At 39.9% G+C, this 20036-nt stretch overlaps 1 protein-coding gene across 2 annotated transcripts; it reads left to right on the forward strand.

The window, feature by feature from the left end:
• Nucleotides 1-483: 483 nt before the first annotated feature.
• Nucleotides 484-18784, forward strand: KCNA3 (potassium voltage-gated channel subfamily A member 3). 2 transcript variants are annotated; one of them, XM_081026766.1, is made up of 3 exons: nucleotides 484-3892; nucleotides 7024-7144; nucleotides 13022-18784. In XM_081026766.1, the coding sequence occupies exon 1, from the start codon at nucleotides 592-594 to the stop codon at nucleotides 2296-2298; it is 1707 nt and encodes a 568-aa protein (XP_080882892.1). In that variant the 5' UTR covers nucleotides 484-591; the 3' UTR covers nucleotides 2299-3892; nucleotides 7024-7144; nucleotides 13022-18784. The 2 variants fall into 2 exon arrangements, with proteins under 2 accessions (XP_080882892.1, XP_080882891.1); XM_081026765.1 differs by lacking the exon at nucleotides 7024-7144.
• The last annotated feature ends 1252 nt before the right edge of the window (nucleotides 18785-20036 follow it).

Consider the following 20036-nt stretch of genomic DNA (forward strand, 5'->3'; position numbering starts at 1 on the left):
TCCTCGCCTGCCTCCACCTGCTGGCCCCTCAGCTGCGCCCAGGCCCGCCCAGGGCGAGAAGGCCCGGCGGTCGCCGGGCTGCGGTGCGGATCCGGGACGGATGGAGAAGCCCCGCGACTGGGACGTGGCCTCGCGGGGAGTGGGGCACTGACACGAAGCTGGCCGAGCCCAGGGACGGGGACTCAGGGCCCGATTCCCGGAGGGCCGGCTGCGCGGGGCGAAGGTTCCCGGGGGGCAGCGAGGTGCACAATGAGGGTGCGCGGGAGGCCTGAGCGGGGCCAGGAGGGGGGCGGGGAAGGGCGTGGCCGGGCGCGCGCCCGCGCGGGGGGCGGGGACCCCGAGGGACCGCGGCGGGCGGGCGGGCGCGCGCGCGGGAGGGAGCGGCGGGAGCGCAGACGCGGGCGGAGGCGGCGCCTCTGCCGAGGAGCCCGCGGGCCGCGCCGCAGACAGACCGAGCCCGCCGGCGGCGGCCGTGGCGGCAGCGGCAGCAACAGGCGGCGGGCCGGGCCCCGGGGCGGAGGCGCGCAGGGGCGGGGAGCGGGCAGCGGGAGGAGGAGCGCCGCGGCCCCGCGCCGCCGCCGGGACCCCCGCATGGACGAGCACCGCAGCCTCCTGAGCTCGCCGCCGCCACCCTCCGCCCGCCACCGCGCCCACCCTGCCCCGCGCCCCGCCGGCGGCGCCCACACCCTGGTGAACCCGGGTTACGCCGAGCCCGCCGCAGGCCCCGAGCCGCCGCCCGACATGACGGTGGTGTCCGGGGACCACCTGCTGGAGCCGGAGGCGGCGGCCGGCGGCGGGGACCCGCCTCAGGGCGGCGGGGAGCGCTACGAGCCGCTGCCGCCCGCGCTGCCGGACGCCGGCGGGCAGGACTGCTGCGGGGAGCGCGTGGTGATCAACATCTCGGGGCTGCGCTTCGAGACGCAGCTCAAGACGCTCTGCCAGTTCCCGGAGACGCTGCTGGGCGACCCCAAGCGGCGCATGCGGTACTTCGACCCGCTCCGCAACGAGTACTTCTTCGACCGCAACCGGCCCAGCTTCGACGCCATCCTCTACTACTACCAGTCCGGGGGGCGCATCCGCCGGCCCGTGAACGTGCCCATCGACATCTTCTCCGAGGAGATCCGCTTCTACCAGCTGGGCGAGGAGGCCATGGAGAAGTTCCGCGAGGACGAGGGCTTCCTGCGGGAGGAGGAGCGGCCGCTGCCCCGCCGCGACTTCCAGCGCCAGGTGTGGCTGCTCTTCGAGTACCCGGAGAGCTCCGGGCCGGCCCGCGGCATCGCCATCGTGTCCGTGCTCGTCATCCTCGTCTCCATCGTCATCTTCTGCCTGGAGACGCTGCCCGAGTTCCGCGACGAGAAGGACTACCCTGCGTCGCCGTCGCAGGAGCTGCCGGAGGCGGCCGGCAACGGCACGTCGGGCGCCCCCGCCGGGGCCTCCAGCTTCTCCGATCCCTTCTTCGTGGTGGAGACGCTGTGCATCATTTGGTTCTCCTTTGAGCTGCTGGTGCGGTTCTTCGCCTGCCCCAGCAAAGCCACCTTCTCGCGAAATATCATGAACCTGATAGACATCGTGGCCATCATCCCTTATTTCATCACCCTGGGCACCGAGCTGGCCGAGCGGCAGGGCAATGGACAGCAAGCCATGTCCCTGGCCATCCTGAGGGTCATCCGGCTGGTGCGGGTCTTCCGCATCTTCAAGCTCTCCCGCCATTCCAAGGGGCTGCAGATCCTGGGGCAGACGCTGAAGGCGTCCATGCGGGAACTGGGGCTGCTCATCTTCTTCCTCTTTATCGGGGTGATCCTTTTCTCCAGCGCCGTCTACTTTGCCGAGGCAGACGACCCCACTTCAGGTTTCAGCAGTATCCCGGATGCCTTCTGGTGGGCAGTGGTAACCATGACGACAGTAGGTTACGGGGATATGCACCCAGTGACCATAGGGGGCAAGATTGTGGGGTCCCTCTGTGCCATCGCTGGTGTCTTGACCATTGCTTTGCCAGTCCCTGTGATTGTCTCCAACTTCAATTACTTCTACCACCGGGAGACAGAGGGGGAAGAGCAAGCCCAGTACATGCACGTGGGAAGCTGCCAGCACCTCTCCTCGTCAGCCGAGGAGCTCCGAAAAGCAAGGAGTAACTCGACTCTGAGTAAGTCGGAGTATATGGTGATCGAAGAGGGGGGTATGAACCATAGCGCGTTCCCCCAGACCCCTTTCAAAACGGGCAATTCCACTGCCACCTGCACCATGAACAATAACCCCAACTCCTGTGTCAACATCAAAAAGATATTTACCGATGTTTAATATATGATACAAGTGACATTCTGTGCTCTGTATTGTGTGACCCGTGCCCCCTTGGTCTGTGTATGCTCTTGTTTTATACTTTTCCAGACCATTCATCAAGGAAAGGACATGAAGAAGTGGAAAGCACACTTCATTCTCCCTCTCCCTACTGCTTCATACTGAAACAGCTGTCTGTTTTGCAAGTGGGCTGCATTCTCTCAGCTCTCCGTTTTCTCCCTCTCAATTTTGCAAACAACAAACTTACTTTAAACTTGATTTCTAGTACACGCCCTATTTAAAAAAACAAAAAAACCTGTACATCCTGGGAGGAAATGAAACTAAAGAACAGTTACAGTAACTGTTTAATTTCAGAATTAAAAGCTAGCTGTTTCTTTACTAAGTAAAGCAGGCACACACTTAAAACGATGCTTCAATTTGATGGACCTTCAACAGTATTGGATATTTACTTGCCTACCTAATGGATATGTGGATGGAAAGTCTAGTCGAGACGATTTATAAATCCACCGTGAGTTTACTTGGTTTTTTACTGGAATTTCTATTTGGAACCCTCCCTTCCAGAAGTTTAAGGATCTCTACAACTTTGAACAAAGGGAAATGCCCTAGATGTCCTGATCTGACTAATTCAGTTAACTCTGGGGCTTGTTAGGCATTTCGAAAGTATTAGACTAACAGATTCCTGTGAAGTTCTGTGTGTGTGTGTGTTCCAGCCAACATCTATCAAAGTCTGGAAACAGATGTTTTCAGTGCTGCTGAGAGAAAAAAAATTTTCCTTAATGCATATGAGAGATAAGCTGCAGTATCACAAGAAGATTAAAGTGGCAGACACTCATTCCAGCGGAAGTTACTAATTCGGACCTGACTGATGCAGTTCCCATAGCAACCCATGTTTCCTGGGAAACCCGTAAAAGGTTGTCATGGCATCTCCTGCGCTAGCCCCACCCCCTAGCCCCTGCCGTTTCCACAGTAACCTTTCCAGATGGTTCCTACTTACACGATTTCATAAGGAAAACCACTGTTTGAATAAACCGCACAAATAAAGTTAATTCTGAGAGTCCAAGATGGTGAAATGAATCACCAAATGCATATATTTACCACACACACAAAAAATCATTGCTATCATCCCATAATGACTGAATCGAGAAGGAAAGTGTCTTCTTTGGAATGTTAGATTATACACCACAATCAGGCATGATTTGAATTAAATGCCAGTAATTGGGCAATAATTTCAAAAGATGCTTCTTCACTGTTTTCTTTTCACCAAAGAGTTTCAAGCCAACAAATGAAATTAAAAAGCAAATATAAAACTGTTCTGTACATAAGCAAATGAGAGATTCAATGTACCTGAAACCTTCTTACAGGGGAGCCTTCAGACTTCCTCTAGATAAAAAAAAAAACAATCCAGATGCCACAACAGCACTGTCATCATTACAGCATTTGAAAAGCTAAATAAACTTGAAAAATATGAAGGACGCATGTTTTTAACTGAGGGGATTGCAGACAATCAATAAAAAGGAGGGACAGGAAGTAACCAAATCTTGGGGAAATACCTGCAAGTTTCAGCCATATGCCAGGGGTTGCCAGAAGACAGAATCAGGTGAGCACGGAGTTACTGAGCACTTCCTTTTTGTACAGGGAAGCAAGGAAATGCCATTTATGTCTAGGTTGGTGATACTTGCAAAACCACTAGTTTTATATGAATTGCCTGCTACTGGTAGGTGCCTTTTGAAGATCATTTAGAACACTTTCTCCGTTTCATGTCCATGTTGCTAACTGTCTTGGTTTCCATTGTTTATTGCAAAAGGATGAAAACAAGTCCTTGCTCTTCAGCATATTTTTTCACCCAAACTGAGCTGAAAATGATTCCATTCCTTTTACTAACCCACTTGGCTTCTGAAAAACCTGTTTCCCCTTAAATAGAAAGGGTAAAATACAGAAGCTACTGCTGTTAGATTATTCCAATTTTAATTTACATTATTATTTGGAAGTATGCAATAGTACAATTCTTTGACACAGAAAATGGTTACAACTGCAATGAGGGTAACGTTTTATTTTAACAATCATTTTGTTTTATGTACATTATATACATTATACATTATACATTTTCCACAATTGCTTTTTGGTCTTGATAGGTTATAACTGTTCTATCCTAGAGTAAATGAGAGTAAACCTGTCTTAAAGCTCAAAAAATATTTTCAGGTAGTCAGAAGTCTTACTTTATTTTTTGTGCATTTGACAGTGAAAAAATGATTAATAATATAAGAGGAAAAAGAGGAAGGGAAAGACAGAGACAGGATATCTATATACCTGGTAATAAGGCCATGTGTCTTCATCTATGTGTATTGAAATAGGACCCCTTTACCTAGTTTTATTTGCTACTTATTTGGTTTGCTTTTAACATTGGTTTACCTTCTGACCAAATTTTGGTATTCTTAATGAGCAGAAATTCTTTTTATAACCCATTTTGGTAGTCATATGTTAGACACACTGTAGTAAGAACATAAGAATAATTTTTGTATCTGTTCTTAAAAGATCTTAACGATGAACAAAGTGCAGTGACAGTTTTATTCACACTTATTCAGAAGATGTAGAGACCCTGATGAGTTCCATAAGTAATATATGGCTGTGCCATACTTTTTGGAATTGTATGGTCATTAAATAAGAGTAATATGAAGGAGACCATTTTTTTTAGTCCATTGACATATGGCTTTGAGTCCTGAGTTTGAGGCAGTACAACTGCTTCTAGTTGCCGTTATTTTAAGCTCCTAAAGGATATCGGTTCTGTGTCTTGACAGAGTTTTGGATATTAGTACCTAGCATAGAACGTAGCGTCTGATATGTATTTAATGCATATCTGATGCGTGAACGGCTATGATCTTACATTAATGTTATTTTCACGCTTTTAGTGAAGTGGTTTAAAGAAGAAGCTAGCTCTTCAGTCATATTGCCAGGTGTATGTATGACCTTGAGCAAATTAACCTCTCTGTGCCTCAGTTTCCTTATTTGTAAAATGAGGATAGTAAATAATACCTTATAGGGTTGTTGTGACTATTAAACGTTAATACAGGTATAACACTTAGGAAAGGTAATTGCATGATATGCAGCAGAGATTTTGCTAAGAGGTTACATTATTGTGATCATTACTCATAAGCATTGATGACTAATACTGAGCTTTGTGAATGATTCGAAATGTACAAATAATCAGTGTCTTCCTATTTATTTTTTAAATAACAATAACAATTACCATTTATTAAGAGTCAATCATGTCCCTGACACGTCTCCACTTTGCAAGGTAAGTGGTATTAACCCCACATTAGGAGGGTAAAAATAGATGGTTAAGGTTAAGTGATTTTCCTAAGACTTCATAGCCAGCCAGAGACCCAGCTATAATTAAAAGCCAAGGCATTCTGGCCTCAAATCCCATGTTCCTTTTATTGGGTGACTTGGAAGAGATCGAGAAAATGAATTTCTTATGCTTTTAGGTGTGACTTTTCAGCCCGTGTTACTAATGAATGAATTCCTGTACAGAACATATCTCCAGAAACCTATTTCATTCTGTATACTGAAGATTAACCCTTTTCTAGTCATCAGATATTTTTAAGCCATAGGGATCAAATACAAGTTATTTAAATCTGATGAAGAGATTCACTTTTCCAGTAATAAAAGATTATTTTCTTATATGATTGATTTATTTGGATTTAATGTTATACTCAGAAACTATAATCAGTCACAATAGTGATACCTGCTAGGATAATGGGTATTTTTCAGTTTTAAGATTAATTTCCTATTTTCATATGTTTTCATCTACAATAGGTGATAACATTATGCACATTGTTATTTTTCCATCTCCTTATACTTTGCTTAGGTTACCAGAAAGCCATGTTAGAAAGTGGTGTAAACATTTTGACTCTCCCTCATCAAGAAGGGGAAAATTACTTAGAACAAAAGGATTGAAAGCAGGAGATTGCCAGTTCATTGAAATTTGTGACATTATTGCCTTATAAAAGCATCTGTCTTCAAAACAACATTAGAATATAATTTTGTCCCCATGTAATAGCTGTAGCTCCTTCTCTAAGGTCCAAAATCATTTAGAAAAATGAAAATGGATAATGATTTGGGCTTAGAGCAAAATGCTAATGAGTCTAAGTTAACATAGGCCAGTTAGCTTTGCCAAACCACAGACTTACTACTACTGAGCTCAATTGCAGGTCTTGGATGTTGAAAGGTATCCTCATACATACATAGCTCTGTGTGTACAAGAGATTCGTGGGAGGAAGTGTGACTGGATCAGTGCACATCCGTCTGCAGCCTGGGGAAAATCTATATACCCTACAGCTGGTAAATCCAGAGATAAAAATAATAACACTGTTATTATTTTATTTATTTTATGGTGCTTTACACTGATATACCAAATTTAGATACCCACTAAACTGTGGTGCCATAATGACAAACAGTTATATATAAGAGGAAGTGTTGTATTATTTATTTCTAAACTTTAAAATTTCGGGATTGAAATTTTAAATGCACAGTATGAAGAAATTGAAAGTTATGGTTTGTTGACATAAAACTTGTTATTTACTCCTTTGGCATGTAACATACTCAAGTAATTGCTTTGCTGATTGTATATTAATTCAATATATATGATATATACCAACAGTCTATTCCTTGGAGAACCATAACTATAATTTACTGACTTCTATACATTTAAAATTTCAACGTTTTCTACAGCATCTTCCAAGCCCTTCTCACCTCTCAGCTGTGAGTAGAAGTTATAAGCCCTCCCACTCAGAAAGGCAAAGAAGCATATGTGCCCCCCAGTCTGAAGACTTATGGAAACTATGAGATAGAGGTGAGGAGCATACAAATGGGTCAGAGGAGATTTAGGGCTTGCATTTTAGGGTGGGGTTTTGTTCTTTCTGTTTTGTATTTGACCTTTTAAACTAAGGAGGGTAAAACCATTGCTTCTGTACTGCTAATGTCCTCTATTTTGTTTGGGCAATTTTAGGTATTTTAATGAAATCACTTGTTTTGTTGTAACTTGCAGGGAGTGGTTGATAACCTTTGAGAGAGGGCAAATCAGAGGAGGCAGGAAGAAGGGAGGGAAAGCCATGCAGAGCCCAAACCTTACAATTATGACTCAGCTCCCTAACCTCCTGCCAGCAAATGGCCACTGTTATAGCATATATGATAATTGTATTATTTCGATGCTCATACTCACCCTGAAACATAATTTATATGATTCAGACAGGTTCACAAGTTTTCAAATATTTGTTTTTGTTTTCGATGGTGCTGTAAACTACTTTTGTCTTTGACAAAAAGAAAAAACATTTTACAAAGAAACATTTTCATGGTTTTTCTCTTTTCTTTTTTGTACTGGATGTGTTTTTCCTTACATTTCAAATTTTGCACCATTAACCATCAAATGCATTAAAGAAGAGATCGGGGCTAAAAGGCTCCACCGTTTTCTTGGGAGTCATTTTATTATTGTTGCAAGCTGAACGGTGCAGAATAGGGAACTCTGGCCTGAAAAGTAAATTTGGGATTCTGGTTGTTAGTAAGATAGCACTTAAATGAACAACAACAAATGTTTCATCATATCTGAAGAATATCGTGCATGCAGGGCCGTTACTTTGCAGACACAGGGTTCATCCCCCCAGTATGATGGTAGGGAGTGGAAGTTAAATAAAACTCGTCCATCTTTCTCATCAATCCAGGGAGCCCCAACCTCACCTTCACCCCCCCCCCCATCAGAGCACAAAGGCTCTTGGGAATCTCTATTGAGATTCGAATGAAAGTTAGCAGTGTACCTATGGGTTTTATGACTGTCAGCCCTGCTATTTCACTTGTTTTTCAATAAGTTTATTTTCAACTCCCGTTCTTTATGGAAATTCTCTCTGACTCCTAAGGTTCTGATTTGTATGCATTTAAACATGTTCCTTAAAAGAAAAAAAATATGATTTAATTTGGAAGAAAAGCCCTGCTTGAGTCTAGTCTTTACACAGCAGGCAGAGTGATCTTTGTAAAACACTTGTCAGATCATGTCACTTCCTTGTGGCAAAACCCCCACTGCGCTCCCCATTTCACACAGAATACAAACTGGAGGACTTACAGTGGCCTGCGAAGCCCTACGGAATATAGCCCCTGTTTACCCTTCTGACCTCACTCCTGACTCCTCCCACGCTGGCCGCCTTGCTTTTTCTCACGTCCACCAGGTGTGTACTTGCTGTCCCCTGTCTGCATGATCTCACTCCATCACTTCTTTAGGTGTCACTATCTCAGGGAAGCTTTCCCCAGACACTCTATTTAAAATTGCAACCCCCACAGAACTCCCTGTATTCTTTCTCGGCTTTATTTTCTCCTCTAACATATTAACTAGTTTACTTACTTTGTTTATTGTTGGTCTTCCTTTCCCTTCCATGAGGATAAGGATTTTTGTCTGTTCGTTGGTTCTGTATCCAAGACCTGGGATATTGCCTGGAATAAGTTGGTGCTTAGTAAGTGTTTATTTGAAAGGGTGAGAGGAAGGAAATAGCATTCCAACTTGAGTGTTTGAAAACTAGACAAAATTGTCATGTTGTGTATCTATGCTTCATTGTACCACTGTGAGGCTCATACTCCTCACCCAGCTCTTTTGGATAAAATTACTTGCAGTAAGTGATTCACCGGAGGAGACTTCCATTGGGTAAAACATGCTTCAGAAGGTTTTCCCCACAAACTACTATCCAAGCTTAGGGGTGGAATTCCTTAATATAAATCATTTAAATATAACATTATATGAGATATCACTCCTAATCTCCGTGGGTCCCCGGAAGTTAGAATACTTCTCAGAGACCATGTTTCCTACCTGATACAGGTAGCTAACAGAATGCTATTTGTTAATGCATTTTGTACGTTTGTTAACATACGTATTGACTGGCTCGTGTAGCCAAGCAAAAATGTACTGTGATATCTCCAGACTTGCCTGTCTAGCAGACATACTAAGAAGCTTCCAAATAAGTTCAGTCTTGGTTTCGGTTAATGGTGAGTCCTTAAATATCCATGGGGTCTTCATTACTACAGAAGCTGATGGAACAAGGCTTTGGAGAGTTCCCCAGTGAATCACCGTGAACAATTACATTACCGTAGATATGGCCTACTGGATAAAAACAATGATTTCTTTTACAAAATACCTAATTTTTAATGTAATTGTCCACTTACAGGATTTCAAAAAATCGGCTATTTTTTGAAGTGCTTTTTTCATATGTGAAAGCAGATGGGGATATTGAATCCATGAAAAATAAGAGCAGATTCTTGGAGTGACTTGTGTAATGGCAAAACTTAGGCCACTTCTACATAAAATAGGTGGGAGGCACCAGGAGCATAAGTAGTTATTGGGAAATTCCACATGGCTTTGAAACACTAGCATGTGTAAGCTGGAATTACTGAGACTAATTAAAGCATTGATATAAATGTGTACTGCAGCTATCGCCATGATTTTCGGCAATATTGTAACAGATGCGCCTTCTTCTACAGTAGGAAATGGGGATTGTCCTGCTACGAAGAGAAATTCCCCTTGTGAATTTTCTCCTTTCCCTGGATTTTCAACCAGCCCAGAGATTGATCTGGCTGTTGCCTCTAAACATCCAAGTGGCACAATTTCCTTACCATATTAAAGAAAATGAATATATGTGCTTGAGATTACATACATAGACCAGTAGAAGTTAGGAACTCTTGCCTTCCATCATTTTATATAATGAAGCCCACGTAGGACAGAGATCATTTCTGTCTTCTGAGGACACATCGTTAGGACACAAAATAGAGAATTGAAATGAATAATGTTTGTTTATTATTTTTCTTCTGGGTTTAGTTGAGGAATTATACCTTTTTCTGATATTTAACTCAATATGGGTTTCACTGTATTTTCTATTATCATCTGGTGTAGAAGATATTAGATATTTAAAAGGGAGCCTCACACTCCATTACATTTTCTATTTGCCTCACGTATGACTATAGGACAAACATATCAGATATTCACTAATACATTACTTCTATAAGAAATTATAATAAAATCATGTTACACCAGGGTGTGACTTTATGTCAGATTTCAGAATGCAACTAAAACCACAGACAGAAATAATTTGTCCAGGTAAGCACTGGGCTTGGCTTGCTTTACACCTAGATTCTGTAAATCTTTTACCTTCAAATATTTGAACTGTTTTCAGAAGATCAATTTATTTTATGAGGTAACTGTGAATTGAGGATATTTATTAGTAATAGATCTAAATACTGCTTAAGGTAGTATTGATTACAGCTCACAGCTCATTTTCCTATGACTGTCCAGGTTTTTTACAAAGCCCACGTCTTAACACATGACCCATTTCAATTACTGAGTGAGTTTAAACTTTTTTTGCTTGCCAAGAGTACATAATTTCCAAGAAGCCAATCAGAACTATACATAATTGAGTAAGAAATCTATCTAGTCCATGGGGCTAATTCATTATGATTTAGTTGGCAGAATTTATAGAACTTATTGGTATGCAGCCAACTCTAAGTTATTTAATAGATGTCAAAATATAAACACATGAAAACGAAGTTCCCATAAAACTACATTATAGAATGATTCCAGCCCTTATCATCAAATACAAGTTAGTGAGGCTAACAGTTAAATAAGATGGGTTTCTGTACCTCTTTCATTTAGGCCTTGGTGGAGGTATTAATTACTTCTTCGCAAACTAAATAATTACAGAAATTTGGCTGTTCTTTTTTTCTTGTTTTATATTTTAGAACATTTATGTGGCCAAATGTCTTCAATTATAGATCACGCTTTTTTATTATACTTCCTTTCTGTCTTCCTGTAGAGTTGATTTTAATACTTAAGGCAATGTCCATCCTTCTAAGCCCGTCAACCCATTTCTTAGCCACTGATAGAAGCATTATGATTACTGTCCAAGCATCACTTTTATTTTTTATTTATATTAAATTGCAACTACACCTACAGCCAAACTATACCGTGTTTATTTAATAATCCCAAGAGCCTTGAGACATGTACTGACACGAGGTTAAAAAAAAAAGGCCAAACCCTTAATATAAAAAGGATGTGACAATAACATGACGAGAATAGCGTAACAGAACCATCTCAAGACACCAAGGCTGCAGTAGCATTGAGCAGAAGCGAGGCACTTCGGAAATAAAATGGATGCTAGGCCCTTCACGTTCCTTGTAATTTCTTGTAATTAGTAGTCGTGAATAGCTATTAGACCATTATAATTTTCAAACTCTCATAATGCAAATTAAACATAGTGTGATGCAAGAATATACTTTTGCTTTTTGATCAAAGATGAGTGTTAAGAAGTTTTATTTTCCATGAAGGCTGATCAAGTGTAATCCTGGTCAATAAGGAAAACTTCAGTCGCTGAATGCCCAGCACACACTAGACATACAACATTTACACAAGTGAGTGAGTGATTCTTCCTTAAAAACCATACTCCAATTTCAGGTCACTGGATTTGAGACATCTGCTAAAACCAGGAGTATATATGGGAACCAGTCTTCTCTAGGTATTTTGATGGATAATATTCGCATATTGAAACCTGGAGCTGGGTTCGAAATAAAAATAGCATTTTCTATTGTTGTCTTTTTAATAGTAAATCTCTAGAGGACATCAATCTAATTCTTACATATCCATTTATTCATTCAACATGTACTTACTGAGTAGCTCTTATGTGATAGGGATTTATTTATTCACTTTAACATATAAAGTGTCTACTATGTGCCAGACATCATTCTAGTTTCTGGCTGTAGCAGTGAACAAGACAGCCATGCTGCTTTATGCTATTCTTAAGAAATACGTCAATGTCAGGTGTGTGTGTGGGGGGGGGGGTCTTTTTTGTTTTTTGTTTTTGTTTTTTTGTAGTCGAGAGAGGAGAGCATTAAACCATGCAATTTTATTTCCTGGTTTTCTACAGACCTTAGTCAAGTGGTATCGTTGTCTTAATTTGTGATTTCTTAAAGTGGTACATAACTTTGCAGAGTTCATGTTTTAAAGGATCAACAGATTTAAAGTTATTTGTAATGACAAGATAAAGTATAGCTTCTCCCCCTCCCTCACCCTCTCCCTTTCTCTCTCCCCCTCTATCTCCCTCTCCCCGTCCCTCTCCCTCTCCCTTTCCCTGTATCTCCCTCTCCCCATCCATCTCCCTTTCCCTCTCCCTCCTCCTTGCTATCCCTCAAGCCCTCTCCATCCCCACTCCCCCATAACACTTATCTGAACATGGGATTTCTATTCACTTCAAAAGAGTTCTCATCTTAGATTACCACAGTAGGATATACAGCCAGAAAAGAAAGAAACCCTTGGAAACGCATTGAGAAAATTAATATTTTTTTCTAAAAAACAGTAGACACTCAGAATCTTTCAGATGATTCTAAAGATGAAGATAGATTTTCCTGTTCAAAAAGCAAACAATCACATTGGTTTAGACTACATTTGGAGGTCGTTATTAGTAAGGGAAAAAAAGTTCATAATTTCAGCATACTCGGACACTTTTCCTAACTTAGAAATGAAAATCAGTTAATGTGTAGTTAATACATTTAGAAAACTAAATGGCTTGACCTTTTCAGGGTAACAGTAAGAAAAATATGCAACGTTTTGAAAAGTATACTGGATTGCCTATTTTATGTTACTGTAAGGTCTATGATTTTTTAAAAAAGTAAATGTACAGTAAATTATTGTGTTTACTCTGTCCAACAGATATCTGAAGAGCCCCACAGAAAGCACTGTCCAACTGCACTAACTGTAAGATGCTCATTCTTTAATTGCCCAGCTCAAGAATGCAGTGTTGGTCCTTTTGCCGATAGGTGTGATCTGTCTGCCAGCACATATTTTTGTTTCAGTTGACATTAAATAACATGTCTCTAACAAATGCTTTATATCAAGAAAACAGCTCTGAAGCTGGAGGAGTCTCTTCAAATTGTATACAGTATAAAAGATGCCAATCAAGAGATATAGAAGAACGTTAAAAAATGTTAGGCTGTTTCGACCTTTTGACATTGTGATGAAATCTAATGATCCAAAAATTAATCAGTATGGCTGATAAAGAAAACCTAAATGTTTGTTTCCAACAAGCCAACTATTACTGTTTTCTCCTTTCAGTTAACTACTGGACTCTATTTATCATGAGATAATGTCATCTTCTGTGTTCTGGGTTATGTGCAACTTTGTGAAGGTGTGTTTTGTACCAAAGGCTCCCATACGTAACATAGATTAGCCCATTTGCACGTGAATAAGTGAAGTCTACACTGTACCCCATGAGTGGTGTTAAAGACAGACTTGCCTAAAAGAAATGTGCCTTGCTTGATTAGCCATTCTTTTATTTTTTGATTCAAAATGATAGATTTGCAACTTAGTCTTGTAGGCAGGTTAGAGCTGAGCTTAACTTTAAAAAGATGTATTAGTACTAACTATATATTTAAGTTGTCTAGTTTAACTAAAATTTAACATTCAGTTATAGTTTTCCACAGTTCATATATGATGTACTCTTTCAATTTAGTTTTCATGCAGTGTTTGGTATGGCGAGACAAAGCATATTCTTAAAGATATATACAGTATTTCATCTAATGTTTCTAGAATGTCCTTCAAAATTGTATGTGTAATTGACTCATTTTATATTTTTATATTATTTTAGAAATGAAACTTTTTTCAATAAAAAAGCAAAGTTTTTGTTGGAAAAGAGATTTAGGAGGTCATGAAGATGATTTCCCATTTGGGGACATTTCACTTCTGTGCCATTATTGATGTATTTACTGTGACATTTCAGCAGAATGGTAGCTATTTGTATATTATTTAATAAGCCTTATGGAAAGTCAAACTGTGAACTTCTAGTATAAAGAAGACTTTTCTCATTTCCGTATTTTATTTTCAAAAATACCTGAGCAAATGCCTAAATCACCAGTCTCCTGTTTTTCAAATGCATAAAAAAGCTAAGTTATAACAAGAGCACTTATTAATTACTATCAAAATATTTTGGTAGCAAAGCCAAGATTGTAATACTGTTTGAGGCCCTATGGAAGGAAATAAGGTGATGAATTTCATTGTTAATATGTAAGAATCAGTAACTGCCACAACCTTATATTTGCTAGCAGCAAAACAGGTGAATAGGAGACGAAATCCATGTAACTTTCTTTGAGGCAGTGTCTTCAGTGAATTTCTGCTGGTAGTTTCTCTGTGGTCAAAACTTTGAGACCGGGGCACTCAAGGAAAAAGTGGAGTTAAAGAGTGACAGTGATCTCAGATTTGAGCTATGTGAACCTCCAATCTGGATGATTTGTAATTAAAGTAAAAATATAGCCACCACTGCGTTTTCCTTCTGTGTTAGCCTGTGTAGTAGAGACAGTGGCCCAGAGAATAGTGCGTCCATCCCAGCCACCTTCATACTCATAACTGATAGTCGCAGCCTGGTCAGCAATAAAGGCATTCACTTGAGCTATTGGGATGATTGACACAAACCAACCAGCTGTCCTGTGGGAGGTCTTAGACAGACAGATGTTCCGGGAAGGATCTGTAGGTGTTACAAAAATAGACAGGAACTACCTTCGTGAAACACCAGGGACACAGCTTAAAGCATTATCATGTATTTAATATTGTATCTGTGTTATTATGACAGGCTACACTTTCAAATAAAGACAAAACCTGGACTTTTGCTATGAAAACACAGCGTGGTAACAGATGAGTAAGCCGTCATATCCCATATAGTGCACTTGAGTGGGTAGTAAAAATAGTATTGTTGTAAATATCAGGCGACCAGAATTCTTACCGACTTTCTACCTGTCGGAGCCTAGATCAGTCACTTACCATTGCTACCGTAGGCTTCAGTTTCCTGAATTGCAAAATTGTTGTGCTGGGTTAAATAACCCCCAAAGCCCTTTTCCAACCCCAATCCTCATTGCACACACGTGAAAAGGCTTTGAAGAATACTGACGTACTCAGATTTTCTTATGTATTTCTGAAGGAAAGAATAAATTAAAATAAGACTGAAGCCTTGAAAGCATTGTAAATAGGTCGTTCTTCAAATTCATTGTGAGAAGAGGAAATACGATTTTTTTTTCTCCTGTAAGAACTGACACTGGTCTATAATGGGATCGTGAAAAGGTAGAAAAATCACTCTGTGGAATGGAAACCGATGAATGAAATAGCTGGAAAAGAGGGAGGTGATTTGCTAAATTTAATTAGAGTTAAGGTGATTTGAAATGGGATACGAAATGCTAAAACAGTCCTAGAGTTTTACTGCACACTCTACAGTATGATCCTGGGAGTAGGGGAAGGTGGGGAAAGGTTGGAGGGATAGGAGTGTTTGCCTCACGATCTTTTGATTCCTTTTGCACAAGAAGCAGTTTGGTAGAGCTAAGCTCGTGTGCATTCGTGCTGGCTCTGCCAACAATTCTCATGGGCCCTAGGAAGGTCCCTTCAACCTCTCTGAGCCCCAGTTTCTTCATCCATACAGTGAAGACTTTGAATTTAGTAATCTGTATATTTCTTTACATCTTTCAAAATTCTCTAACGTTTTCAGATTTGTCGAACTAGATGCGCACAGGTATACATTGCTCTCCTCCAGTCACTGAGATACCACGTATCTCTACTGTGACTGAACAGACTGCAAATTCAAATGTTCCTATTTCTAATATTGCTAATTGACCTCAGCAAGATGTAAAAATGTAAACCTTACTTTTAGTGTTGACCATGTTGCATTTATTATGATTTTGCATTTCATCTTTGAATGTTGACTTAGTTCTCCAAACAACACGTCCATTCAACTGAACTTTCTATTTAAATTTTTGTAGTTTAATAAACACTTACAAAATCAGAATTAAATATATTATGCTTATCAATGAACTGTAACTGATTGTAAGGTGCATTTTTGTCACATTAAAAGATTAATGCCCTTTTTGTCCCAGAAGCAACAATGGCTATAATTTAAAATGACATTCACAAAATTTTGCCAATTTCTGTGAATACAAAACAGGCCTGATAGAGCCATATTGTAATTAATTTCGCTCAGGAGTGAGAAATAAAATTCAGGGATAACCCAAACGCTTCTGTTTGACTTTAGTGGACAGTTGGAAAAAGAAGGGTTATAGGTTTTGCACAACATAGATAAGAGATAATTGTATCCACTGAAAAATAAGAATATATTCTGGTTGCTGGTTTTATGGTAGAAGAAGATTATAATAGAAAGATGTTAAAATACGGACACTAAGGAAATTGTTAAAATGATAGCAGTCCATTTAAATAATACAGAACTATTTTGTCATACTGAGATTATTTGTCCAGTTTAGTCTTATATCCTTCCATTCAGAAAAGGGGACCGTTTTTGAAGGCCTCTATCATAATAGGAAATAGGTATTTTGACTAATGGAGCAATTCATTAAAACATTTAATCTGATCATTTTGGTTTTGTGAATCTGAATTTTCACTTTAGATGTAATTGAATCTCTTGTGTATTAGTGTTAGTGATCTTTGTGAGAAGTAATTTTATCCATTTTTTTAAAGTTGGTCAAATTTGCTAAATGGTGATTCTAGCATATTGTGTTAATAACGTATCTTGCAACTATTTGTGAACTGACCATACTAAGACAAACCATAGTAGGATCTTTTCTGGTAAATTGTTTCCATGATACTATCTCTTAATGCTGGGTTTAGGGGTGGGGGGATTAAGTATTTAGTTTGCTTAAAGCTGTCAAAGTGTTTTTCCTAAATGCCATAAAATTGTATGATTATAAACCAAATAGGAATATCCTCTTTTGTTTTTCAATTTTAAGGGCACTATATAGACCATTTTTGGAACTACCCCATAAAATGGTGTAATTTTTGTTTAAAAGTCCCTACGTATCTATACAAGGGAAAGCAAACAGTGTGTGTAGTATTTCTATGTAATATGCTCAATGTAGTAAGAATCCATATTTGAAATCTTATACAGATAGATAGTAATTATGCAGATGCCAGAATAACAAATACAACACTTCAATTTCTTCATAGAGATGTCTAATATTTGTTTTATTATCTCATACTTTGCAAAGATCATTCACATTTTATTTGATCTTTAAAATACCCATATGAAGTACTAATACCATGTGAAGTTTAGAGATTGAACAAACAAGGTTTAAAAAGATGAAGAGACTTGTCCAAGATCGTATGGCCAGTAAATGGGTCTAAATCTTGTGTTCTTTGCACTATTCACCTTCTGTTGTGTTATTTTCTTTCTTATCACTGCCATTATCTTTAAACACTTTGGCTAAAATTTCATTCTAAATGATACACTGGGACATTTTAGGGTTTGTCTACAAAGCATTGTTGCTGTTATTGTCAGAGCTTTTTAGATATTTCCTAAGTGTAATCCTCCCACAGCGTGACCGACAACCATGTTCCATCGAAAAGATATTAAGTCCACACACCCTGACCCCAGACACTCAATCCATATGTCAAAGTGCTAGACTGAACAAAATGATCTTCACTCATTTTCTTTCTAATTTCGATTTTTTAAAATCCATCTTAATGACTGATTTCGGAACAGTTGAAGGAAGCAATAATCAACCCCAAAAACTGCGGCCATTTTGATTCAGAGAAAACAGATGGTCAAACCCACCAGAAGTAATAATTTTTCAGCCGATGGAAAAATTTTTCAGCCTAGTCACATGGATTCTATGACTAGGGAGGACAGGGAAGAGGGTTGGGTAGAAACACTGTCTTCATTTTAAGATAACTCATTCTTTCCTGTAACTATTCAGAAAGAATTGGTTACAGAGTATTAGGTAACAGTATTATTAACAGTAGTCATCGTTCAAATAATGGTAAAGTTTACCCACATATTTTAAAATCCACTTAAGTAGTTTCCCACATAAAATTAAAATGTGATGACTGCCCAATGTGGGTATGGAGAACATTTGGTTTTAATCCATGACGTAATGCTATATTTTCATTCTTTTTTCAAACAACATATAGACACTGTTACTGCTTTCCCTTGTAAATCAAGTCTGTGATACATTCTGTACTTTTAATGACTAGCAACGCAATGTTACTGTGAATAAGTAAATGGAACATATGCTATATTATATTAAAATTTAAAATTTTCTAACCTTAAATTTAGTTCTCCTCATCAAACAGAGAAGTCGAACAACTATTATTTTGTATGAAATAATCATTCGTAAACAATGACATAATAACAAATACTGGAATTATGAATTAAATGTAACATCAAACATATTTTATATTTGTTTCTATATTGTTTTCTTTTGACATTGAATTATGTTCATGTATCACATATTAATGTAAAGTTAAAATAAACTCGTATGCCACGTTTTCTGATGTTCTTGTCATAATAATTTCAGGTCTTCTGTTAAGCAAATATCAAGTAAATACCTGTGAGTTGATTATGTGATATTTTCATCTGATCCTTTTTTTAAATTTGTCATTGGATTTACAGTGTTTTCATTGCAAATGTTATGCACAGAATTCAATAAAATGCCAAAAAAATTCTGTTACTCATATTAATAATTAGTTCCAAATTCTCTCTCTCTCTCTCTCTCTCTCTCTCTCTCTCTCTCGCTCTCTCGCTCTCTCTCTCGCTCTCACTCTCTCTGTTTTTGCAAAAGAGGAAACATCAAAAGGTGGGCTATTGCCAACATGTCAAGCATCACCTACCGTGAGATCAGCTCCACAGACTGTCACGTGTTATCTCGCATCACTAAGGTGAACACTCCTGTCCATTACACTTAGCAAATCTTTTGGATGCCAACGTTGCCTAGATTTCTTCCATTGCTTCTTATCATACACTGTTGAGGGCCCAGAAATGTCTCAAGGACGAAAAAATCTGATTTGTAATAAGTCTCTGCCTTTATACTTTGTGTCAGTTATACAAGCAAATTATGGCAAAGCAAATATGTTATTTCATCCACAAGTATGTACTGAGCATCACCTGTGTGCTGCCTTGTTCCAAGCACCGTGGGAGTGGGGGGAGGGGGAGGGAGAGGGGACGAAGGTGACTAGGAAGGTGACCCCGCTCTCAGAGAACTTTAAGTCTAATGGGTGATGTACAGATATTCCTGAGCTTGTAGGGTAGGAGGCTCATTATTTAGATTCAGAGCAGTCAAATGTTAACTAAGGACATTTTGTTTTCCTATGTATTCTTTATAGAGCTCCGATATTTTTTTGCTCCATGAGAGACTATAATTTCTTACAATCAGCCTTTACATACCCATGGGTTTTTTTTAGTCTTTAACAAATATTTATTGTCAAGATACTGGGAATACTGGGAATCAGAAGCACAACTGCCTTGCACACAGAATGCATGTATGACCTAGCAGAGGAAACAGACATTCATCAAATAATAGATAAATATAAAATCACCGCAGTGTAATTGTTCTTCATGAAAAGGGCTTCAATAGTGCTGGGAAAGCACATACTATACTAGGAGGGATGTGACTGAAGGAAGGAATGCGTTTTTATCAGTTTCAGGTGTACAAAAACAACGTAGTGATTGGACATTTATTTACACCTGTCTTGCGGGGCGGCCTGCGGGGCCTCTGCTCCCGCTCCCCACATCAGAACACAGGACGTGGTGAGGCCAAAAAGGAACACCCACGGAGCCATAGGTAGGGGAGTCATATCACTATACTCTAGCTGGCAGCTGGGTTGGAGACACAGGAAGCAGTAGACTGCAACCTGCTGTCTACTTCTCTGCAATCCGCAACCCACACTCCACCGTGCTAACCGC

This window comes from Rhinolophus hipposideros, assembly GCF_964194185.1.
Source record: "Rhinolophus hipposideros genome assembly, chromosome: 19".
Classification (NCBI taxonomy): domain Eukaryota; kingdom Metazoa; phylum Chordata; class Mammalia; order Chiroptera; family Rhinolophidae; genus Rhinolophus; species Rhinolophus hipposideros.

Excerpts from the sequence above, each read along its gene's own strand:
- KCNA3 (XM_081026766.1), top strand. The coding sequence starts at position 592 with ATGGACGAGCACCGCAGCCTCCTGAGCTCGCCGCCGCCACCCTCCGCC.